At 40.8% G+C, this 26,825-nt stretch overlaps 2 protein-coding genes across 6 annotated transcripts in view; both read left to right on the forward strand.

Annotated features, from left to right (window-relative positions):
• Nucleotides 1-9,414, forward strand: part of ZNF131 (zinc finger protein 131) — a 29,374-nt gene extending 19,960 nt beyond the window's left edge. For all 5 annotated transcript variants that reach the window (XM_050946986.1, XM_050946984.1, XM_050946985.1 and 2 more), the window contains 2 exons: nt 1,872-2,002; nt 7,627-9,414. In XM_050946986.1, coding sequence (XP_050802943.1) covers nt 1,872-2,002; nt 7,627-8,292 — 797 coding nt within the window. In that variant the 3' untranslated portion in view covers nt 8,293-9,414. The remainder of the gene's footprint in view (nt 1-1,871; nt 2,003-7,626) is intronic.
• A 6,104-nt stretch (nt 9,415-15,518) lies between these two features.
• Nucleotides 15,519-26,825, forward strand: part of NIM1K (NIM1 serine/threonine protein kinase) — a 70,079-nt gene continuing 58,772 nt past the window's right edge. Inside the window, exon 1 of the mRNA XM_050947054.1 lies at nt 15,519-15,613. The gene's annotated coding sequence lies outside the window, so the exon portion shown is untranslated. The remainder of the gene's footprint in view (nt 15,614-26,825) is intronic.

Raw genomic sequence — 26,825 nt, forward strand, 5'->3', positions numbered from 1 at the left:
GTGTTTGTCAATGACCAGTCTGTGGACGGGCACTGGTCCCTGAGATTTCCCTGACACAGTTTAGGAAGGCAGTAAGCCAATGCTTGTTATAAAAATGTTGAAAAACACTGCTCTGTATAACAGCTATCAACTTATTTGAAGACTGTTATCAGGTTCTCAGTCTTCTTTTCTCAAGTCTAAACATGCTCAGTTATTTTAGCCTTTCCTCATAGGTCAGGTTTTCTAAACCTTTTATCATTTTTGTTGCCCTCCTCGGGGTTCTCTCCAGTTTGTTCACATCTTTCCTGAAGGGTGGTGCCCAGAACAGGACACATTACTCCAGCTGAGGCCTCAGCAGTGCTGAGTAGAGTGGAACAATTACTTCCCATGTCTTAGGTACGACTCTCCTATTCATACACCCCAGAATATTAGTCTTCTTCCAGCTGCATCACATTATTGGCTCGTATTCAATTTGTATGCCACCATAAACCCCAGGTCCTTTTTAGCAGTACTGCTGCTAGTTAATTATTCTCCAATTTGTATTTGTGCATTTGATTTTTCCTTCTAAGTGCAGTAATTTGCACACCTCTTTATTGAATTTCATTTTGTTGATTTCATACCAATTCTCTATTTGTCAGAGTCTTTTGAATTCTAATCCCATTCTCCAAAGAGCTAGCAACCCCTCTCATCTTGGTGTCATCTGCAGATTTTATAAACATATTCTCCACACCATTATCCAACTCACAAATGAAAATAGTGAATAGTCCTACCCCCAGGATAGACTCCTGCAGGATCCCACTAGCTACATTCTTCCAGTTTGACAGGGAACCATTGAAAACTAGACTTTTGTCAGCAAGTTTCATGGGTGGATTATCTATTGAGTTTCAGAAAATGTCTTATTTTAAATTTAAAATTTTCCACTTTTTAACTTCATTGCATGCATATAATTTCACTTCTGTGTGATGAGAGAGACAAATGTTCTTTATGTACCTCAATCCTAGCGTCTCTAATTTTTTTTATCCTTTTCATGCTAAATAACAGCCATCTTTTGAATCTCTCCTGCTGTGCAAGTCTCTAATCATGTTTTTAGTCACTGCTTCTCACTGGATTTTTTCTGCTGTATCTGGTTGAAAATGAGCTGACCAAACTGTACGTAGCATTGAAGGTTAGGATGACTCGTGGAATTTGTTGCTCTTGTTGTTTTCTCCCCCTCCTCCGAAATGGTCTCTGCTGCCTGCTCATGTATCTTATGGTCTTATTTTCTGATTATCGCTGCATATTGGGAGATGTCACTCAATGAACTGCCCATGACAGCACCTAGATTTCTTTCCTGGAAGGTTTCAACCAATTTGTTAAGAGGAGCCATACTGACTTCGTGTAACTCTAAAACAAAAAATAGTCTTCACGGTTCTTGGTACATGATGAATATTTCTGTATGTTAAACTGGACATGAATGAGTAATGCAGAGTTCTGTAGGGTTATTAGTTCCAGTCAGTGCTTGTATTTCATCTCAGCAAATCAAAATAATACTTGAATGTAACCAAGCTCTTATCAAAAATTAGCTTTTCATGAAACTAAAGATTCCATTTAAAATGTAATCAGCAGTTATGTCAAATTCATCACAGCTCCCAGCTGTGGAAAAATTGTTCTACTCAACTATTGTTTTCTTTGCCCTTGTGGTTTTGTATAAAATGCATTAAATGAAGTGGCTGTTTCTATTAGAACAATCCCAGTGACTGCCTCTGATACCTTTAAAAGATTATATTCAAATCTTTAAATTATATTTACCAAGTTACTAAAATCTGTATACACACACACACCAAAAAAAACCCAACTCCAATAGAATTGATTTGTTTTGCTATACCTCTATAAATTCTTATCTGTCTTAACAGGTGAAAAACCATTTGAATGTCCAAATTGCCATGAACGTTTTGCTAGAAATAGCACACTCAAATGTCATTTGACAGCCTGTCAATCCGGTGCTGGAGCTAAAAAAGGAAGAAAGAAGCTGTATGAATGTCAGGTATGTAATGGGAGCAACAGGAGGAGAGAGTCTTGGTGGAGGAGAGGGGAAATTTAAACCGTTGGATGCCAAATAATTTTGTTTTTAAAACTACTGCAGTTGTTTAGATTAGAGAAGTAAGAAATGTAGGCATTGTTTCTCTTACTGCCAACACAAGGGTGTGGCTCCCACTGTTTAGTCATAGGAGTTTTTACCTACCATAGTGGATACCATTATTAAGACCAAGACAAGCCATCACAATTATTAACCACGGCTCTATTATTATTATGGGTATGGGTGGGAAAAGTATGGAACGGGTTTTTTGAGCTTCCCCTAAGCAGACCCTGGCTGACCTCTAACCTCTTCCATTCAGTCAGGCATATCTGCCCCATCCCCATGTGTCCCTGTGCCCTCACCCAGCCACTCCCGTCTCTGTGTAGCTCTGCCCCCCAGCCCCATGTGTCTCTGTGCCCTCACCCAGCCACTCCCCTGTCTCTACGTAGCTCTGCACCCCTCCCCCATCACCATATGTCTGTGCCATCTCCCAGCCCCCCATCCCTATGTGTCCCTGTACCCCTCCCCCATCCCCATGTGTCTCTGTGCCCTCACCCTGCCACTCCCCCGTCCCTATGTTGCTCTGCCCCATCTCCACCTGTCCCCACATCTCCCTCCTCGCGTGGCCCATTCAGCCCCTGCCTGCGTCTGTCCTCCCCCACTAGCCCTTTTCCTGACCTGGCCTGACAAGCTCGCTCTCTTCCCTCGCTGGCGGGGAGCTGCAACTTTGTTCTATCCCCGCAGCACCCTCTGGCGGGAGAAAGGTGGAACTGCAGCAACATTCTGGCAGAAGCTTTTTTCTGTGCAAAAAATTAGAAATCTGCAGGGTTCATTAAATGTGCACACGCACAGTGGCGCAGATTTCCTCCAGGAGTACTATTCATATATCAATGATATCAGGCAGTTATGTATGAAAACTTTCATTTTAATAAAAAAGATGCTTTCATCTTTTAAGTGAAATGATGAGTTGGAAGTATTCAGTATTTTCTATAAAACACTTCCTACTATACATGTTCTCCAGGTTTAAAGAGTGGAGAATTGAGTGCCTTTACAAAAGAAATCAGTTTCAATAAGTTTGAGGTGAGTTTAAACTCAGGTTTTCCTTAGAAAAAAGAGGTGGGGATTGCTGGTATAGGCTCATTTTACAACCTAGATTTATGGCTCTTATAACACACCTTACATTCCTTTTTACAATTAGGTTTCTTCCTAAAAGTGTTTTTGAGGTTTATCTGCTTGATGTTTGCTTGTCCTTGAGAGAGAGAAGCAGAAACCTTCTGGAATTTCTTTGATTAGGTTTAGGTTTAACATGTGGTAATATGCCTACCTAAATGTATGCATTTGTTGTATTTCCAATCATCCTGGCTGTAACATTCTAGTAGGTATAGTTTAATGTTCAGTAAATGTGCAAACCAACTTTGCCACAACCTAATACAAATAAGTTTTATAATTTTTATTAATATTTTTGCATCAATATTGAGTTCTCTCCCCCTGCAGTCCTAAAATGGTCACCTGGTTCATGAGTTGACTGAGCTCAGAAGGTGGGGAAGGAAATGAGAGAGGGGTGGTATATCTCAAAGAAGTACCACAAGTAAAATGGATACAGGTGTCATGTTCAGAGTTCTGTCATGATATTCAGACAAGAAATGTCTAGATCCATAATAGTGTCATTTTAAAACAAGAGTACTAATAAGGAGCTTCATAAACATTTATTAATCATCACAACTCTCCTGAGAGGTAGGCTAAGCATTATCCTTTTACTGAAGAAGAAGCAAAGGGAACCAGGCCCTCTCCACTTAAGCACATGCCTCACTAAGTACTCGTAGAATCCTGTAATACTCATGAAATATTACTGAACTTTTGTTGCTGTCCTCTTTAAATGCGCAGTTTACTGATTCATTGTTTACTAAGTCTTACCTATGTCACATAAACTTACAATAACCGCATATGCTATGTATGTAGCATAGGTAAAAATGCTGTCAGATATGCTCAAGGGTCTTAGCTACCCATCTGTATTACATATGAAAAAAAACATGATAAAGCACTCAAAAATTAGGAAATGCCAGCATTAAGGTTGCCTATGCTATCTTAATTGACCCCATCTGCATTATGATGGTCTTGAATTACATGGTCACATCATTTTTCCACAGGACCCCTGCCTTGTTCAGGGCATAAAATGATTGTTGCTCGTTTCATGAGAAGCTATTCAATATTTAGTCGTCTTGTTATCAGTGTGTGATACTAGGCCTTATTTACTGCACACTATTCAAACAAACCCTGCTCTGAATATGGAATTAATACATTTCTTCATGGGGTTTTCTGCGGTGTTCACTACAGTATCTGAGTGCTTCCCAAACATGAATCTATTGCAACACCCCTGTGAGGTGAGGGGCTTGTGTTATCCCTGTTTTACAGATGGGGAGCTGAGGCAAAGAAATTAAGGCCTAAAATATCATATCCATTAATTTTGGATGCTCAATATGAGACTAGGAGGATCTCGCTTTTCAGAGTATTTAGTGTTATACAGCACTTTACATGTTCAAAGCACAGCTCCCACTGACTTCAGTTGCAGCTCTGTGTGCTCAGCACTTCTGCAATCAATCTCCAGGATATCAAGCTGGGCATCCAGAAAATGAGGAACACAGTGACCACTCCTGAATAGTCTGGTTTAAGTGACATGACCAGCATTTCATAAAACTCTGGTGTAGTCAGGGATAGGATCCAGTTCACAAAGGCAACATTAAACGGCCTTACCCATAAGACCATCTTTTCTTTTACTGCAACCCCTGCCTCATTCCGTATACACGTTCCAGCTTCTGTAACAAATAAACTAGAGAGGTCCTACACACAACATTCTCCTACACTATACAACCCTGATTCATCCCTAGACCAAGTCCATCCTTTGCACTGAATGAGGTTGGGGTCCTGTTGTAAAAATAGTATGTGATGTAATTAAAGACATGTCATAATACATTTGAACAAAGGAGCCGAATTAAGATTGCTTGTGTGACCTTAATTGTGGCATTTCTTAACTTCTGAGTATTTAACTTTTTGAATAGTCAATTGCTTGACCACTCTTTAGTTGGTTATTAAATATGTTCAAGAGACCAAATAATCAACATCAGTCAGGTTTATTGCTAATAGCCAATCAGAGTCTAGTCAGGAAAAAGTTTCTGTACAATGCCAGTCTCCAGGTAGCTATCTTGTGCAGCATTGTAATATTCATCTTGCACAGAAGGTGTGCTCTCAGTGTTACACCTCTGAAGCTATCTTTTTATACCCTACATGGTTACAAGTAAAAGGTACTGTGTACATCAGTGTTGAGCAACCTGCAGGCTGCATGCAGCCCATCAGGGTAAGTTGCTTGCGGGCCATCAGGCATTTTGCTGACGTTGACCGTCCACAGGCACAGGCCCCTGCAGCTTCCAGTGACCACGGTTCGCCGTTCCCGGCCAATGGGAGCTGCGGGAAGTGGTGGGCCACAGGGACATGTTGGCTGCCGCTTCCCACAGCTCCCATTGGCCGGGAATGGCGAGCCGTGGCCACGGGGAGCTGTGGGGGGCCACGCCTGCGGACGGTCAACATCAGCAAAACGTCTCGCAGTCCGCAATCAGCTTAACCTGATGGGCTGCAGGTTGCCCACCACTGATGTACATCATCTGAAATGAGATTTAACCAATCAACTCTCAACCATGTTTTTTCTGATACTGTGGTCTACCCCTTAGTTCTTTGTTCTGAACATAGGCATTCCAAGTATCAATGGGCATGATGGCACCTCCTAGGTTTCTACTAGGGTAGAACAATCACATGTCTTGTCCTCTTCCATTGGGGCATTCCAGTAGTGGCTTGTGAGAATATGTCCTCCTCCTGACAACTTTCCTATCTACTTAAGCCAAAGCTTAGTTCAGCTAATGCAAGGTGTTATGGGATAATTTAGGCTATATAATTGTTATAAAATCTGTGCTTAATGTTATTTGTGCTTAATGAATGTTAATTATATAAGTGCAGATATAATACACATTCATAATATGACATACATGTATATGCTAACCAGCATATGTTGGTCAACACTTTACAATGTTCTTTTAGCATAGTTTTTGTGTATATTTTCCTGTTTTGTAAACTAACTGAAAAAAACAAAAAATCCACTATATAGCATCAGTTGACACTCAAATGATTCATCAGTAGAGTTGAAACCTTTAGATCTCCTGCACAGACTTCTGCCTCTTGAACAAATGGAATAACTGATAGCAGAAGTAGTAGGTTGTCATCCTCTTATATAGACCAGCATGAGATAGGAATGGGACACTTTGCCAATGTGCTTCACAGATATTTGCTGATAGCAGGGGAATGATGAGACTCAAGAATCTTGAATGTCTTTCCAGGCTCTGGAGGGGAGTATGTTCTGACATGCACAGATTCTTGTGCCTGTTCCCCTCCCCAAACGCGACATCTTTTCCATCTCTTCCTCACTTCTGGCTCTTGTCTCATTCTCTTTCCCTACCTAGTACCAGTCTCTGCCTCTTGGACTTATCCTCCTAGTTTCCTTGCCCAGCCAGTCCCAGTTGAGAGGATAGAGCATGCTCAGACGCCCTGGTGATAGTGCATGTGCAGTCTGGTCAGTTGTAGCAGCTGTGAGAGGCTTGCATGTGCTCAGTGAGGATAGAATCTTCTTTGATTTTAGCCATTAAAATGAAGCCTCTACTGACCATTGGTGACCTGTGACTTTTTCCCCCAGTCTTACAACTTGGCCAAATTTGGGCAGATTTTCATGAGGATGACAAAAGGCACATCCTTGACACACAGGCCACCCCCTGCCAAATTTCAGGTCCCTGCTCCAAAGCGTGGAGGTGATAGAATTTTTAAACCTGGGCAAAACAACGTACTATTCCCTAGCTGCATTCTTGGAAACAGCTGAACCACTTTGGCTGAAATTTTCCAAAAAAGTCAACCAGCAATAGCTGCCTGGCATGGAAAATTTCAGCCCAAATGGTTAAAGTTTGGCAAAGTTATGAGCAACTGAAAACAGGATCTTCTGATGCAAAGCATTGGACAACCTTAATAATGCTGCCAGCCCTCCCTGTAATATCATTTTAGAAAAAGTGCAACATGCTCGGTCTATCTGTTTCATAACTTTCACACATAATATTTGTACATATCATTTCTTCATGCAGTATTATAAACCAGATAGCCAGAGCTCTAACATAAGATCTTTGAAGGGGGAGGTGGGATTCAATATAAGAATTGTATATTTTTGTTAAACTGGGGAACATTAAAAACACAGTACCAATCCATAAATGCCAAGGTTGTCTGCATCTTTATGTATATGCACAAGGCCAGAATTAGAGAGGCACTGTCAACTTGAAATATAATCACTTAAAAAAAATTCAGGTACTAGATCTAACCCCAAGTTCTGCCAGTTTTTTGTTTTAACAACCTGGATTTTTTTGGCTGATGTCCATGTAACTTGTTCAATCATAATAGCAAGAAACTACATAGTAACAGTCCGTAAGCTTGATCCAGAATGTACAATGTGCCTTACTTTATCAGGTTTTTATTAGCATTATTTAACATATTACATCTTGTTGTTTCAGGTATGTAATAGTGTATTTAACAGCTGGGATCAATTTAAAGATCACTTGGTAATACACACAGGTGACAAACCCAACCATTGTACCTTATGTGATTTGTGGTTCATGCAAGGCAGCGAACTGAGAAGGCATCTCAGAGACATTCATAACATTTCAGAACGAATAGTGACAGAGGAGGTTCTTCCAGTGGAAGCTGTGGAAACTGAACCAGTGACATCAATGACTATTATAGAACAAGTGGAGCAAGTCCATGTACTACCAGTAATTCAGGTACAAGTGGATCCAGCACAAGTAACTGTGGAACAGATGCATCCGGATCTGATTCAAGATAATCACATGAAAAGCGAACAGATGGATGATCTACAAGAACAGGTACAGATCAGTTATGTAGAAGTGGAACACATTCAGACTGAACAAGGTGCTGATGAACAGATGGAGGAGCTACATGTTGAACATGTAAATCAGATACAAATGGAAGAGGTACAGGCAGAACTTATAGATGAAACAGATCTAGAACAAGTGGAGTCTGAAAACATTAATCAGGGAGAGTTAGAGAGCGAAACTTGTGAAATAGGTGATGTGGAGACAGTTAAAGAAGATCATGAACAAGCTGAAGATTTAAAAACTCAACGAATAGTGGACACACAAGATGAGCAAGTGGATGATTAGGACAAATGACTGTACTGTGCAGGTTTAGGGATGAAATACCAAATTATTTTTGTTAATTTCTACATTGATTTTTGTACCAACAGTGGTCTGCTCTCCAGCTCTCCATCACTGTCCTTAGGAAACCAGTAGGTGGACCAAATTTAGGATATTTCATATACAATTAAAATCATCCTATTGTACTTTAAAAAGAACTTTTCCCCTTTCATGTAATGCCACGGAGCAAAAACTATCCCAGAGATTGGCAGCTTTATGAGAAGTGTAATAGTCGGTTGAATAGACAGTCGTTTGCCCCATATGTGTGCAGTTGTTGACAATGAGAGACTTCACCCCTCTCATTTACAAGCCCTTGATATATACTTGCAGGGGGGGGGGTGGGTGTGTGTGTGTGGGTGTGTGTGTGTGTGTGTGTGTGTGAGAGAGATGGCAAAATGCTAGAATATGGGGATTCTGATGTATACGTGGATATTTAAGGACAGATGATTGACCCGCTTAGAAAACACACAGATGTTTGTCATCCAGCAGCAATAGCAGGAATTCTCCATATACTTTTTCCTAATATCAACAGCCTTCTTTCAGTCCAGTTTGAAAATGCCAGACTGATGGTAACAAGTGTTGTCACTAAAGTTCTTGGAGTGCAAAAAGTCTTGTGCCTTTTCAGAATTGACTAAACTTCCAAAAAGCTCCTAGAATGTTTAAGAAGCTAGTGCAGTAAAAGGCAATGTAGATAATGCTATAGTGCTTTATATTTTTCTTATAATTGTCAGCTACCGGCTCTTGCTTTGAATTTAGATGGGGGTAGAATGGAGCAAATTACACATTGTGACGATTGTTGAAAGGGCCACTTACAATAGGAAAAAATCAGCTGAATCCACGATAAGTGGAGCGGCTGAAAGATTGTACCATCTTACCACTTCAAATTAAAAATGAATGCATTTAAAAACAGAGAAAATGTGTGTATGATATATCAGGTTCCTGTTTTGAAATGAAATTTTCTCTGACACTTGACATAAAGATCTTGTGCTAAAAAAGAATTAAAGCCATAGGTATGAGTGCTAAACTGTGGATTTAAAAGTAGGAGTGTAAATATTTTAATCAGTATTATTGAACAATAAAACAATACCAACCATGAAAAAACTGTGACATTACTTGCTTCAGTCACTATATTAGGAAACAAATGTTTTAGTCTGAGTACTTGTACAGTACAATATACACAGCAGGTAACAATGCAATTCACGTATCAGAGGGGTAGCCGTGTTAGTCTGGATCTGTAAAAGCAGCAAAGAATCCTGTGGCACCTTATAGACTAACAGACGTTTTGGAGCATGAGCTTTCGTGGGTGAATACCCACTTCTTCAGATGCATGTGGTGGAAATTTCCAGGGGCAGGTATATATATGTTAGCAAGCAAGCTAGAGATAACGAGGTCAGTTCAATCAGGGAGGATGAGGGAGGTTGAAGTGCTCTCCTACAGGTTTTTGTATATTGCCATCCCTAATATCTGATTTGTGTCCATTTATCCTTTTCCATAGAGACTGTCCAGTTTGGCCAATGTACATAGCAGAGGGGCATTGCTGGCACATGATGGCGTATATTACATTGGTGGATGTGCAGGTGAATGAACCAGTGATGGTGTGGCTGATCTGGTTAGGTCCTGTGATGGTGTCGCTGGTGTAGATATGTGGGCATGCAACAAACCTCGATGCCAACTCTGCCCACATATCTACACCAGCGACACCATCACAGGACCTAACCAGATCAGCCACACCATCACTGGTTCATTCACCTGCACATCCACCAATGTAATATACGCCATCATGTGCCAGCAATGCCCCTCTGCTATGTACATTGGCCAAACTGGACAGTCTCTACGGAAAAGGATAAATGGACACAAATCAGATATTAGGAATGGCAATATACAAAAACCTGTAGGAGAGCACTTCAACCTCCCTGGCCACACTATTGCAGACCTTAAGGTGGCCATCCTGCAGCAAAAAAACTTCAGGACCAGACTTCAAAGAGAAACTGCTGAGCTTCAGTTCATCTGCAAATTTGACACCATCAGCTCAGGATTGAACAAAGACTGTGAATGGCTTGCCAACTACAGAACCAGTTTCTCCTCTCTTGGTTTTCACACCTCAACTGCTAGAACAGGGCCTCATCCTCCCTGATTGAACTGACCTCGTTATCTCTAGCTTGCTTGCTAGCATATATATACCTGCCCCTGGAAATTTCCACCACATGCATCTGAAGAAGTGGGTATTCACCCACGAAAGCTCATGCTCCAAAACGTCTGTTAGTCTATAAGGTGCCACAGGATTCTTTAATGCAATTCAGTTTAGCTCTAATGTAAAACATTCCTGCTCTTTGCAGTGTAATAAATAACTGTGGGCTAGATTGTGATCTTGGTAATGGCAATGGAGTTAGTGCAGATCCACTTTGACAGAATAACCCATTACTACATACAGAACTTCATTAAAGGATGTTGGCTTGACTTTTCAAAGGTGGTGGTACTTTCAGCTACCAGTGACTTTAGTGGGATTTGGCACTTTTGAAAATCAGACCACTTTTTCCTCATATCTGAAAATGAAAACTTATACAGACGATTTCTCGCAGAATTCTAGCAAGCCTGCAGACCGCAGACCTATCTGGTTCATTTTCCTGAAAGTGCAGAACTATTCCCTCTAGTATGCTCTCAAGTGCTTTATCTAGTCTCAGTCTAATGCTTGCTATCTGCCACTATTTCCCTTGAGCGAATATTCCACTGTAAACAGGGATATATGTAAGGTTCTGAAAGACAATTTGACACAACATATAGTGGGTGCGCTCTTTCTATTTATGCTGCTTTACACCCATAACATTATAATTGTCTCTCTTTTTTAAAAAAGAGGAGATAATCAGTGGGGTTGTGTGGATACAACTGAGGGCAGAACTTGGCTTATTGCTCTTCACAAAAGAGTAGAAAAAGGAGTCAAATCTCCAATTTAGGGTTTCTGTCAAATCACTGCAACCAGTTTCTATTAATTTTTAACTGAAAGTAAGTCACTGATTTTTCTAATGTAAATGTTAGGAATATTAAATCTTAGAAACATTAAATAGGTAAGCAGTTAAAACAATCTTCAGAAGTAATCTTTTTGTCAGGATTTGTTAAAATACATTGGTGCAGGCGCTTTTAAAATTTGTTTTCTAGTAACCACTAGAAAAAAAACAAACAGTAAAGAGACAAAAATGAATATTTATAATGGCAGCCTAAATGTTTTGTTTTGTAGATATTTATGTGCTAATGCAAATGACTGTGTAAAAATGGCAAAGTGTTATGTATGATCAGCATGTGCAATGTAAGGAGTCTCCTACTACTGCTTATTTTGGGGAAAGAGCTTACACAGGTAAGAGTTGTGGGGAGGGGTTTGTCATACACAGAAAGCAACACTTAAGTCCAGAGGTAAATTCTCCATGAGAGAGTGTAGGGTGTATCTAGCCTGTAGCAGGCATCCGCTGAACACCCACCAGCAGCAGATAGTTTACTAATTTACAGAAACCAAAGGCTGGTCTTGCATGATTTTGTAGGATGTGTAAAAATGACCAGGGCTGCTATCACTTCCCCAGGTCATATGATGCCACCTACCTATATCCTTCAGTCACTCCTGCTCTCTAGACACACATTGCTCACATTCCTGTTTATCCCCCCGCATATGCTCTTTGCTAATCAACATGCTCCTCCACAGGGTAAGGAGCAGATCTCCAGGGGGACACCATGAAATACCTGATTCAGTGGTGGTGAAGCAGTGCTCTAGCAATAGAGGCAAGAATCAGAGGGGGAAAAAGAAAGGGATTGGTTTAGATGGGGGAAATTTGAGTGGATAAATGTACAGAACAAAGGGTATTCCTACTTACATTTTTTCATAATGTAAGAACCAAGAAGACACATGAAATAAAGGCAGCTAATTTTCAAATTAAGGAAACGAAATACACTTATGTAATGCATAACCAGTATGGGGAATGGATTAGCACTAGAGCTGAGTTAAAGAACCTAGTCGAATTCAAGAAAAAAATTGACATTAATTTGGAATAACAGCCCACAGTCATATTAGGCTAAAACAAAAACTGATAATTGAGGGGAGCAGGCAAAAGTTCACTTGAGGGAAGGTAATCCGTCACATCCCTCTATCAGATTTCTTGTATCCTCCTGCAAAGTTACAAAATATCTGTACTGACCACTGTCAGAAATAGGGTACTCAACTAGATGGACTACAGTGTGACCTAGTATGGCAATTTGTGTTACTACGTAGGGACAAAGGGTAGATGGGAGAAGAGAGAGATGTCAAGAAAAAATCTGCAGAGGCATCTACCTCAGCTTAAAACTCCAGTGATTTTCCCCACTCCCCTCAAACAAACTTAACATAAATACAACAGAAAGAAGGGGTGGAGAATATATATAATTAAAGATTATTGTAATGCAGAAGCACAGGGGCTCTGAATGAAGATTGTGCAGGCAATCTTAATTCTGGTATTTTTTAACTTTTAGGATCTTGACTTTGCATCCTTGTTCTTTTAATGTAGGGTTTCAGGTGGGTGGGGGTTTTTTTGGTTTTTTTTTTTATGTAACTTCCTGGGTTTTTAATGAAGCAAATAGAAATTCCATCATAGTAACACCCATATGATTCTGTGGCAGGGTTGGAACCTTGAGTTCCACAGTACAGACCACTGCTTGATGAGATAAGAGTAATGCTAGCAGCAGTAGGCTATTATCCTCTGTGTGGGCCAGTCACTAGAGGGCGATGAGAGCAACATTTTTCCACCGAGTTTCACAGTTGTTTACTGACAGCAGAGGAATGTTGAGACTCAGGAAAGCTGAGTTCCAGTCCAGTTCTGAAGGCAGTGTGTTCTAGTGGTTACTGACTCTTCTGCCCCTGTCCCTCCAGCCTGTCCTTCCTACACCCAGAGCTGTCCCTTGGGTAGGGCAAATTGGGGCAATTGCTCTAGGCCCCTTGCTTTGGGTGGCCTGATGGGCCAGTGCAGTGGGTCCTGGAAGAGATGAATCCACACCTTCTGCCATGGGCTCTGCACTCCCCTAGGGATGGCCCTCCCTAGCTTTTTGGCCCAGCCTTCCCCATGACCCTACTCCCAGGAAAGGCTCCTCACAGCTCTGAATTCCGGTCAGGCTGTTTCCTTGCTGCCTGGGCTCAGCAGATTGGCAGTGGGAGCACAGGAAAAATTATTTCTCTGCTTTCAGTTCTTGTGCCCTGTGCTATAGCAGTGCTTAGCTGTTAGGAGGAGCAATTCCAGGCTAACTCCGGCTTGGCTCCTGCAGGATGGAGTAAACTGAGCATAGATGGAATCCTCTGAGTATTTACAGGGCTGGTGCAAGGATGTTTCACACCCTAGGCGAAACTTCCACCTTGCGCCCTCCCTCTCCCCATGCCCCCAGCCGTGAAGCACCCCCTCCCCGTGGCAGCTCTCTACCCTCTGCCCTGAGGCACCCCTGTGCCCCAGCTCACCCCTGCTCCGTGCACGAGCATGAGCACCCCGAGCACACTATCCCTGCTTCACTTCTCCCGTTTCCCAGACTTGCAGCGCCTAAGCTGATTGGCGTTGCAAGCCTGGGAGGCAGGAGAAGTGAAGCTGCCATGGCGTGCTCGGGGAGGACGCGGGGTGGGGTGAGCTGAGGCTGGGAGTTCCCCTGCGGGCCGCCCTCCCCCGCCACTTGCTGCAGGCAGCCCTCCCTGCTCCATCTTCCTTCGCCTAAATGCTGGCTGCAACTGGGGCAGCCGAAGATCCGGCTGCCGCGGTTGTGGCCAAAGAAAATGGTGTCTCCTCCATGGTTGCACCGGCCCTAAGTATTTAGCTGCCAAACTTTTAAGTCTGAGCATGTGTGAACTGAAATTTTCACAGGGTCATAACTTGGCCTGGTGTACTGTTCTTTTCTTTTAACCCCAAAGCTTAATACATTTATGAGCAACTGAAAACAAGGTCTGAGAAGGTGTTGGACAACTTTAACTGAAAGCATCACTAACTGCTTCACCTATAATATATAGACTACCACCATTTATAGAGCCTCAGCGAGCAATCTGGACTTAAAACTTGAGCAGATACTTGTTACCAGAACTCCTGAAGCTATGCTAGGGCGCATGCCTTTGGGGTAGGAATCAGAAAAGAATGGTAGATTTACAAGACTTCTGCAACATAAAACAATCATGCTTTTGTGGGTGCTGTCTAAACCCTCTATTGTGTTGAAAACACAAAGTAAACTACATGCACCTGTAACTATGTGATTTGTAGCCCTACTCAGTAGAGCAAGAAGCCTGATTTTGCATACAAAGCAAGTGTGAATGCCAATTTTGTAAACTCAAGTTGAACCCATGAAAACGAGGCCACAATTTGGAAAAAAAAATTCTCTTTGCCCGAGTTTCCTTATCTATAAAAATGGGGCTAATACCTATTTATCCGGGTTAAGGGATTGTTGCCAGGATGATTTTTTTTTAATGAAAAGTGTTGTTTATTATTAGACTGTTGGGGTGTTTTGAGTTCCCCGAATCAATGCTGATCTTCAGTCCTAGTCTCTGAAACTCCTGATGAAGCCCACTGCGTTAAGTGATCGCAGTACCATGACGACCATGTTTCCCCTTGCCTAGAAAGCGTTGCCTGTGTAACGCAAAGCGAGCGAGCGGAGCTGTCCAAGGTCGTCGAGGAAAACAGCGGCTCGCTGGCTAATTGCATTGTAGTTTCTTAAAGCACCTGTTTCCCCCACCCCGAGCAGCTCAGCCCTATAAAAAGATGCCCCTGAGCTTGGTCCTCCTTGAGTCCAACGCGTTTCACCAGTTGCCAGCCTGGGCTCCCCGCGCGGCGAGCGCTCCGCAGCCCTGCGGTAGCCAGGCGGGCTGTGCGGGATATGCGGTACGCGCCTGCCCCATCCCGCCGCTCCCGGGCTTGGCGAGGGCCGCCTCCCCCAGCCCGGGGGCCGCCTCCCGCTGCGGCCAATCAAAGCCGAAGGGCGCTTCCCACGGTGCAAAGGCGGCTGGCTCCCCGCGGTGCTGCTGCACGGGGCCTCCCCGGGCTCCGCTTCGCCATGCCCCGCGCGCGGCCCTCGGCCATCCCCGGGGGCTGCTGCTCTAGTAGCTAGCTCGGCCTTCCGCTGCCCGGCGGCCCGCCCTCCCCAGGGCCTGCCCCCTGCCGCCCGCCCTCAGTCCCTCGCAGCCCCCTGACAGCTCTGGTTCCCTCCCTCCCCGCGGCCTGCGAGCCAGCCTGGTGCCCCCGGCCGGCAGGGGGCGGCAATGAGTGCCCCGCGCGGAACCCGCCTGGGGCAGCCCTGCAGCCTCTCTGCGCAGGTAAGGGGGGAGCGCGCTCCATTAGCCTGGGATGCGAAGTGAGGCTGGGTGGAGCAGCCCCTCAAGTGGAGGGAAGGTGAGGAGGAGGGCGGCTGGAGCGGAATGGGTGTGTAGGAGAGGTGCTGGGGGGTGTCTGTGTAAATGGAAGGGCTGGATACGTTTGAGATAGAGGCAGCAGTGGCTGTGGGGGAGCTAAGGGGATGCATGGGGAGATGTTGGGATCTAGGAGGTGTCGGATTTGGAAGGGTGTGGGGTGAGACTGAATGGAGAGTTTATGCTGCACCCTGCAAAACTTTCAGATGTATTTCAAACAGTCCCTTGTTATATGTTAGCATATTGAGATGTAATTAATTAAAATAAAAAGTTTGATGCCCAAACACCCCAATATTAGGGGCTTTGTCTTATATAGGCAGCTATACCCTGGAAAAACAAAGTGTCCTGCTTTTTCACACTTGCTCTCTGGTCACCCTAGCTGCCCTTACAGGGCTTACTGAGGTCATTGCCTCTAGCATCCCTGGCTGCAGCATGTTCCACAGCCTGTATACCAAGCCAAGCATTCTTAGTGTTTGTGGAGTCAAAGGGAGACAAGGTAACCTCTTTCATTGGACTAGTTTCTGTTGGTGAGAGAGACAAACTTTCGAGTATACAGAGAGCTCTTCTTCAGGTCATTTCTGAAGTCATGTTTTTCCTATGGAAAACTTAAAGGAGACTGTTGGCCTTTTTAGTTCTGCAAAGCATTTTTGAGATGTTCAGTCATCTGCAGTCGAGGGCCCACTTGCTCTGGTGGAGTGTGACGGCTGCTTTGCACTGTCCCACCAGTACAAAGCAGCCTAAAGCCGGCAGAGCCGACCCAGATGGGAGGGTGGAATATCTCCCTAGCATAAGGGGAATTCTCTGATGGCATAGAGCTGGCGTAGTTGCTTCTGTCCTGTCCTCCTTCCTGATGCTGACTTCAAGAGTATGATCAAGGTTTTCTGGGATCTGTAGAGTAGTTATGGACTCCCCCAACTGATAACAAAAGGTCTGAACCGGCACACAGCGAGCCTAGTATCGGAGGACCGCAAAGGCCACCTTTTGCATGTCCTCTTCCTGAGCTGAGCTGTGTGTTCCTCAGACATAGTTGAGGATCTGGGCTTATAAATGTATCAAAGAAGAAAAGTTTGTTTACGTTGTAGCAGCGGGTGACTGCAGTCATTATAGTAGAGTTATTTAATAGTTTCCATTCTAAACCTCTTTCTTCATCTTACACCTTTCTGTAAATTCCACCTTTTGGGCTGAAATATCAGGGCATTGCCTCTGTCCCCCATTGATTTTCTGTGCAAAATATTTAAGCAAAAACAGTTCAGCTGTATTTGAAAATGAGAATGAAAATGCTACTTTCCTCACTATTAAAATGGAACAGTACTACATTTGGAACCTGAACTTGAAATGTGACATGCAAATAAACCCGCTTGAGGAGAAATGCCTTTGAGTGTTCCTGGGAAATTTGGTTTTGATCAAAAATTGTTTTTTCATGTGACTGAGATAAAACTCTTAAGGTCACATCCTGCTCAGGCACACGTTGGCTGTTTCTTGGGTATTGACATAGAGCAGGATTATGAGAATGAAGCTAATGAAAGAAGAATGAAAAACAGTTGCAAGATAATATCTGTGAGAATCTACAGTTGGAGGGGAAATGGCACTGTAAATTGTGATGCAGTATATGATTTAATTAAGGATTGTACTGTAATACATACAAGGGGACAGTAACTTTAGAGTGCTTAATCATGAATCTTTAATGGTCTAATGTGGTATTTTTTTGTATGTAATGCAATCCTTCCCCCTATGTTTCTATTTTAATTTTCTCAGTCGTGTAAAATAACTTAGGGGGTGAACCAAAGCTCCTTGAAATGACTGGAATGATTCCCACTCACTTCAGTAGGCATTGGATCAACTTCCGTTTGTCTGTTCATCTGGAGACTCTTGACCATGGAAATACTTTGTTGTTTTAGTAGTTGTTTGGTGTTGTCACGAAAAATAAGAAAGATCTGGAGTAAAACCTTCTTTCTAAAGGGTGCCTAACAATTTTATGTCAAATTTCTAATGACTCACGTAAGACTAATACCTTACTCCACAAGTAGTCCTGCTGATTAAATGGAACTATTTTATCCAATAAGGTGGCACTCTAGTTCTCAGATTTTCTTTCACAACTCTGAGGTTGTGTTATGAATCCTCCTTGTTAGGCAGAGCAGGATTAAAAGTAAATATTGTCTAAAACAAACTGACAAAAATATCTTTCCCTTTGCCCTATGCCAACCTGAGTTTAAAAAAAAAAAACTGCTGCAAAGAATCTAATCATGGGTACTTAAAAAAATCTGTACAATATATTCCCACATGCTGTGCTTAACTTTAGAATCCAGTACTATAATCTATAATAAACACATTTCTAGGTTGCTCAGTTTTCATCTACAATCTAAGTACTTTGGGGTAGCATTCCTTTATCTCTTATAGAATTACTGATCTTTTTGGCCCCTGTAAACCAGATAAAATTATTGTTCCCCTGACAAGATTTGCCTCTTCTGTTTCTGCAAAGTGACTGGTATATACATTTCCTTTGTATTACAGTACATGATATCATAATGAAATATTTCTACATTATCCATTTGTATCCACATTTATCCATTTATAATAGTTATACTGTCTGTGCTTGAGTCTTTATTCAGCACTTCCATTCCCTTCCTCCTTCCTTGCCCCTAACATTTTCTGAGTTACAGAACAATTTACGAGACTGGCCAATTGCATTCAGAGCAATCGTCATTCTGAAGAGACATCTAAGCAGCTTTCTTTGTCTGTTACTTATACTTTGTTTTTACTGCTGTTCATATGGAGAAAAAGAAAGTGCACCCCAATCTCTTCAAGCTATCTGTGATGTAATGTTCCAGAGAGTTGACAGAATTTCAGGATTTGTCACACAAGTACAGTGTTCTGACGTTTGAAAAGAAACCCTGCTATTAAAAATGAAGATAAAGGGCCAATGTCAAGATGGTGTATATTAAAAATTATTTCTTAAACCACTGCAGATTATTAAAACTGAAATTTTTTTTGAAATTGAAATTGTAAATCAGAAGTAACTGCACTGAAGTTAATCAAGTTATATTTGCATAAAAATGATGTAAACGAATAGGGCCCCTAATTTATGCGTTTAGGCCATCAAAGTATCTATGCACATGCTCAGCTTTAATGATGCAAGTAGTTCCATATATGTTAATGGGACTAACAACATGCTTAAAGTTAAGCACATGGTTAAATGCTATGCTGGATTGGGACATTATTAATATTTTATATATGTAATTGGTGTATATGGCAGCATCTGATTGATGCAGTTATTTACAAGAAGATAGCATATCCCTGCCCCAAGAAATCTAAAATCTAAGGCTCTGATCCTGCAAAGACATACACAGAAATTTAACTTCACACACTATGTGTAGACTCATTGAAGTTGTGTGTGTGTTTAGTAATTTAATTTTCCCAAGGGTAAGAGGGAGGATAGAAGAGGGTACAATATTATATTAATACTATACAAAATTATATTGTTTGTATGTTTATAATGTAACAAACATAATTCAATCAAATAAAATTTACTTTTAGTCATACATACCTACATCCTCTGGCACTTCCTATCAGTACCAATTCATTGGCACACTTCCAAAAAGCAAGACCTGGTTTCTTGATTTTTTTTAAAAATATATTTTTATCACTTTTCTTAAATGATTTTTTTAATCTTAAATAGTTTATCTTCTAACATTTTCTGAGATTCAGAACAGTTTCAGAGACTGATCAATCCAACTGCTGAAGTTGAGAGAGTGTAATTTTCCACTATTTATTTACCCTGACTGACATTTGTATATAGTATGGGCCAAACTCTGTTAGCTTTTCTCCCATTGAGAGCTCTTCAGTAAGGACGACTTTACTTAAAAATAGTCCCACTGACTTCAAGCAACACACATGATGATGCCAGTCAATTAGACTATTTGGGGAAGAAGGTAATACTCATTGTAAGGGTATCAGAAAATGGGTTTATATAAAAAGGGTCTCATGAAGGCAGCTATTTCTAGATTTTGATGTACTAGTTTAGGAATTGTGAGTTTGGAATCTTATTGTAACATGTTTAAAAACTGCAGAAGTAATCTTAAACTTTTCTTTAAATTATAAGATCTTTGGGGCAAGGACTATCTTTTTGTTATGTGTTTGTACAGCACCTAGAACAATGGGGCCCTGATCCATGATTTGGGCCTCAGTGTGCTACTGCAGTGCAAATAAATAATTTTGATAAACTATGTTGAAGGCAGTTAAATTACACCAGGCATGAATCCACCGCACTTAATGTGGTGGCATCACAATAAACTGAGTGTATATCCTTTTGCTTCCAAGGTCAGGTTTTCCTGTGGGCGCTACCCCCACGTTGTAGAGTTTTCTGGACTCTTAGATAACATGTCCTCTTGAACAAGTATGTCAGCAGTTCCCACTACACAACATGATGCAAGGCACAGGCATAACCAGATGTGACATGTCATCCCGGGTGAAGTGCTGAGCCAGCAGAAAATAAAAACAAAACAGTGGATTATTCTGAGCTATGTTTTAAAAATGTTTGTTTTTCATTGGAGCAAATATGAACACGAGCGTATAAATTGTAGCCATACTAATAGGGGAGAGTCCCATACAGCTGGGAACAGCACACACAGCATCTGCGTGTACAGCCTTGGTCTCTGGCAAACTACTAAAATTAAAAAATTTGGGGAATTGAAACCCTCACATCTTTTGCATTTTTAGAAGGGACCTAAACCATATCCTTGATACTCGCCTCCAATAATGGAATGATCTTTTAGAAATTCTATGGGGAGAAACTTACAATTTCTCGTTCCCTATGTGGGTTTTCAGTATGTAGGACCAGAATATTCCTTAGTGCTTGTATTATGCTTTAGTATTTCAAAGCATTGTACAAACATTAATGAATTCAGTTTCTCAACACCAATGTGAACTAGGTAAATATTTATTATCTTATACCAATGTGATATCTGAGTCACAGACATATTCAATGATAAAGATTATATTAAAGCTCTACAGGGAGTCAGTAGTGGAACTGGGAATAGAACCAGGCATCCTGACTCCCTTTCTATGGCTTATGAACAAACCCTCTTTACCTTCAATGAAGCCAGGATATTGGAAGAATTAGAACTCTGCTCTCTAGTTCTGTGAGTGGGAAATAGATACTCCTGTCCCTTGTTTGAACAAGCAAGGTGCACCTCTTTCCTCATAATTTATGTCAAGAGTACTGTATTATTTCTAGGGTTGTCAATAAATCACAGTTAACTCAAGTGATTAATGCAAAACAAATTAACTAGTTAAAAAAAGTCATGATTAATTGCAGTTTTAACCACACTGCTAAATGGTAATTAGAATACCCATTTAAATTTATTATAAATATTTTTGGATGTTTTTCTACATTTTCAAATATTGATTTAAATTACAACACAGAATACAAAGTGTACAGTGCTCACTTCATATTATTATTTCTGATTACAAATATTTGCACTGTAAAAAAGATAATAGAAATAGTATTTTTCAATTCACTTCATACAAGTAATGTAGTGTGCTCTCTTGTATCGTGGAAGTGCAGCTTACAAATGTAGAATTATTATTATTATTTTTACAAAACTGCACTTAAACAAAACAATGTAAATCTTTAGAGCCTACAAGTCCACTCAGTCCTACTTCTTGTTCAACCAATCTCTAAGACAGATGAGTTTGTTTACATTTATGGGAGATAATGCTGCCCGCTTCTTATTGACAATGTCACCTGAAAGTGAAAACAGGCATTCACATGACATGTTGTAGCCGGTGTTGCAAAGTATTTATTTGCCAGATATGCTAAACATTTGTATGCCCCTTGGTGCTTCAACTTGTAGGCTCTAAAGTTTTACATTGTTTTGTTTTTGAGTGCAGTTATATAACCAAAAAAATCCTACATTTGTAAATTGCATTTTCATGATAAAGAGATTGTACTACAGTACTTGTATGATGTGAATTGAAAAATATTATTTGTTTTGTTGATCTTTTTTTAGTGCACATATTTGTAATCTGAAATAATAATATAAAATGAGCACTGAACACTTTGTATTCTGTGTTGTAATTGAAATCAATACATTTGAAAATGTAGAAAAACATTCTGATTAGATTTATAAAATAAGAGCCTGTCTGAATGCTCTATTTCAAAATACGAATAATCTCATGGAAGTGAATTATAAATATACAAATAATAACTAAAGGTCTCACTTTCCTTCCTTCCAATGTTGCTCTTCTCTCCAATTGTTAATTGCAATGCATTTGCAAGTACTCTGCTATTTATTAAGGTCTAAAGGGAGCTAAAGATTATACTTATCTAGGTATCTGAAATAAAATCATCCTAAGTATGTCAGTGCCGATGATAAATCCTGTTAAAGATACATGGAGACAGACTTGTTGAGAGATGACTGGCAGGATAGATTGTCTGTTGGTTGTCGTGACAACCATGACTCCATGCAGCTGTAAAGCAGCATTTTAATCCATGCAGGTCAATCTAGTTTCAAGATTGGCTCATCAATATCAAGCCACTAAATAACAGGTGGGTTAAATGCCTTTTATTCTTTTTCTTAAAAAAAACCCCAAAACCTATACAAATAACAAATAAATTATATGACCCAAGAAGGTATTTACACTTTGAATTAATTTGTTAATCCAAATTATTATTATTATTAATTACAGCAGTAACCAAAATGTGCTAGGTATTGTACATATATATGTGAAGACAGAGTTCTCCCTCACCCCCAAAGAGTTTGCAATATAAAATATCTAGGGTTGGGGATATGCATAAAATCAACTAGAAACGTGGTGAGAGAAAGGATGACTGGTTTATGTCTTCTTACTACCATGGTTGCCTGTTGTTTGTTTTTGTTCAGTTGTTAGGTTTTTCATACATGAATGTCTGGCTCATTTTTTATAGGTGTCATGGCAGAAGTGGATGTTGAAAAACAATTTGATATCCTGATACAGCACAGCACATAAGCATATGTTTAACTTTAAATTTGTGAACAGTTTACTTCAATGGGATTACCCACATGCATAAAAGTAAGCATATACTTAAGTGCTTTTTCAAGGATAGAATGAGGAATGGCCTGGTGTATAAGCTCAGGAAGAGTGCTCTGTTCATAGTGCTAGTGGAGAAAAGTGGGTGGCAGGCAACATAACAGATACCATCTAATCAATAGGGTGGAGCAGAGTTATGTAGCACCTGGAAGGCCAGGACAAAAAACTTCAAGTCAAGGGGCTCAATTTATGTGATGAAAATGAAGCACTTTGTTTCCATGTGAAGCAAAAGAAAATAGGAGAGTGAGAAAAGCTTCTTAGACTAATTAGTCTGGTGGTTTGGCAAAGCTGCAGACTTTGGCAAAGTTAGAACAGCCATCTAGGAATCTAGATTCTTGGGTTTATTCCTGTCTCGGTCACTGGCTTGCTTTTTATCCTTGAACACATCACTTAGGCCATGTCTACATTACAGGTGCTACAGCAGCACAGCTCTGGCACCGTACCTGTGCCACTATAGCACTGTATTGTAAATACACACTACAGCGATGGAAGAGATTTTCCCATTTCTGTAGTAACTCCACCTCGCCTGTGAGTCAACTGAAGTATTATTCCATTAACTTAGCCGTATTTACACTATGGATTCACGGGCTTTATCTATGGTGCTCTGGGGGTGTGGATTTTTCACACCACTGAGCGTGGTACCTATGTCAACCTGAGCTTTTAAGCATAGACTGGGCCTTAGTAGCTCAATTTCCCCATATGCAAAGTGGGTATATTAATACTTATTGAACCTCACAGGAGTGTTTTAAGGCTTTATTAATGTTTACAACGCCCTTTGCAATCCTTTGGTATAAAAGACCCTGCAGATATGTACATTGTTGTTCTTTGTTATTAATATTTTATTAGTTAATAGTCTGATATAACACTGGCACTACTTAAAAATGTTCTGAGCTATCGGCATGGTCTTGACTCTAATCAAAACAATTGAATACAACAAGCATTAATAATTTAGGCTAAATACAACCTAATTTTCTGAAATGTAGAATACGTATGAGTTTTTCAATGAGATAAAATGTATAAAAAGTTTGAAGAGTCTGCTATTCTGTTATTCAAATCATTCAAGTCAATGAGTGCTGATTTTTTTTTAAATATTTTTAAATGTTTATCATGGAAAAGTAAGAAAGTTTGTCATCCAGAAAATGAATTAGAAAATTCAGTTGTCCTCAGAGGCACAATTATAACAAATTTCCTATGAAATTCATTAATTAAACTATAAAGTATGGGTGTTTTAGTCTTGTTTTAAGTAGAAATCTCAACTCAGCCTTAACTGTTTCCTTTTTCTTTTTAAATCCAGCTTCATGAAGAAGAGGAAAACAAGGGCCTATATTTTGTGTGGCAAAATGGCCACTTTATGCCACCCCGTTGGTGTAAAGAAGCCATGAGGGATCCCCACAGAATACATTAATTAAAGCCATAGAGCAGTTCTTCATAACAATGCTATGCCAGCCCTTCTCCAGTGCTGCTCTATATTGTCCATCTGGTAACTGCCCTCTGTGGCTTGTTCTGCCAGCATAGAAAAGGTGGATCATATTGCATTCCAGTCACACTTCAGCCTCCTTCTACACTGGCGGTGGGGGACAGTGTAGAGCCACTGTGCCAGCTGTATGCTATATTGAGAACCACCCTTCAATGGAGGGATTCTGCAAGGACCATTTAAGACCTCCAGTTATGGCCCCTTTATACAGTGGAGTGTCTGTTTTTCCATATTGAAACTGAGCCCTTGTTTTCCTGTCTTCAGACAAAAACATTCATTTAACTGAAGACAAGGTTAAAAGTATTGTCAGTCCAGGAGGTGCAAAAGTAGGAAGAGAGCACTGAAGAATTTAGAACAAGGTCCCTGCTTGAAGGGGACAGCTCACTGTGGATAAGGGTGGCACAACTGCGTCCATGGCATGTAGATCATTTTGCAACATCAGTTACATTAATTGTTAGCTTTTTTAACCCAAGTAGGTCTTCCGGGTTAGTACTGTTAGGTGGAGAAATTGATGATGGAGTCTGGTATTTCTTTGGTACAATCCTGTTTATTTACAATGTATGTACAAAGTCCTGTTTCCCTGAACAAATCAAATGGCAGGAGACTGTTTCTTTGCTCACACATCTAAGCCTCTTTCAACCAGCACTCTACCCGAAAGCTCTCTCTCTCTTAGCTTCTTCTCAGGTTCATGGTGCAAGTGCTTCTCCAGGGCTTCCTTGCTTCCTTCTCTGTGTGCTTCTGTGTTGTTTCTGCTGCTTTTCTCCACACACATCCAGCCACTCTGCATTTGCATTCAGCCCCCAGTGAAACCCGTTTGCCTGCATAGCTGAGATTCTTCACCACCCTTGCATGTGGCCTGTATTTTGTGAGAGGGCTCCCATTATCTCAACTGTCTATTCCATAAAGGAGCTTAATTGTATTTTTACATTTATCCTGAATAACAAATGGTTGTCACACACCTCAGCTTCAGCAAGGTTTCACCCAACCTGCAGCGTAGGAACATAAGAATGGCCTTACTGGATCAGACCAAAGGTCCATCTAAGCCAGTATCCTGTCTTCCAACAGTGGCCAATGTCAGGTGCCCCAGAGGGAATGAACAGAACAGGTAATCATCAAGTGATCCATCTCCTGTTACTCATTCCCAGCTTCTGGCAAACAGAGGCTAGGGAATCCATCGCTGCCCATCCTGGCTAATAGCCATTGGTGGGCACAGCAATATATTTCCCAAGGCACATAATTTAGAGCCATAGAGTGAAATGGGAGTTTTTTCATTGACCTCAATAGGGCCAGGATTTCATCCATAATTTCTTTTTTGCCATAGGAAAAATTTTGTTTTTGAATGGTTTATGTTGTCATAATCCAACGGTATTGTGGAGTCATTTTACAAACAGTACAGTTCAAACTATATTACTCTTTATGTTTCAGACATATTAGTGTAGAATGTCTTAATTTTCCATCCGTTTTACTTGAACAGAATTGATGCTCAGTGCAGGTTTTAATGATAGGTTTGATCTCTTATAAGGTACCTCCTCTGCTAAGTGAATGTACCCCACTAGATTTGTGATGTGCTGGTCAGTGTAGTGACCAGCCCCTGTGCTTGTGTGCAACCTGGAAATCCTGCCCTGATGCTGTACTCTTCTCCCTCCAACCCCTCTCCTGAACGGGATAGGTTTTAACCCTAGGACTCTTGTGTTCTTGTTACAATTAAAGCAAATGTGACTTAAAGGGGTGATCATATTACTACTTATATCTCTTTCCAGATGCTGTAGGTTATTACAATTTCATGGCCTTGGTGCCCAATTTTGTGATTGCCTGTTTATTGTTTCAGTGTAGCACTCTTTGCTGAGAGCTCTGCATGCCTAATTGCTTAAAGAGCAGGTAATTTGGGCAATAGTTTTCTTTTCTTTAAGGCACTGTATTTATTAATGATTTAATTCATTCCTGCATATCTATTTTGCCATGAGTGCAGGGGACTCTCAAGGTCCCTTCCAGTTCTACGATTCTATTGCTAATAAATTAATCATGTTCACATTATATAGATGCGTGCACACAGACACCATATTCCTTTCTTTTATGTTTTGTATTTATGACATTTAAAAATATACTAAACTCAATCCAGGGTCTAGTAATCGAGAAGATGTTTTCTTCCACACACCCTCTATGCCTCAAAAAAAGTAATAATGAAAAGATACAACTATCCATTGCTTAATGACTTCAGTGTGCAGAGATAGGAATTCAAGAAAGAAAAGGTTTACCTTTTAGAACAGGGAGCAAGGGGTGGAAGGGAGAGGTCTATATCAAGTTTATTCTGGGCCCATTTTATACTCTTCAGTAATGCATATAGCCCGGTTGGATAGAAAAGCTGTTCTTCTGTGTCAATGGGCAAGTACCTCTTCCTCTCTTTTTACATTACTCTCTTGAGTCCCTTGCAATATGTTCTCTTAGGAAGCATGGACTTAAGATGAGTCAGGCAGTAAATCTCTTGAGTGTTAGTAATTATTCTCTCAGCTGTGTATCAGAATTGGCCTTTTTGCTCCTTAAACTTGCTAAAGGCGTAGGGTTATGACAATTTCATCA

The sequence above is a fragment of the Gopherus flavomarginatus genome, chromosome 3 (assembly GCF_025201925.1).
Source record: "Gopherus flavomarginatus isolate rGopFla2 chromosome 3, rGopFla2.mat.asm, whole genome shotgun sequence".
NCBI classification, from domain to species: Eukaryota; Metazoa; Chordata; order Testudines; family Testudinidae; genus Gopherus; species Gopherus flavomarginatus.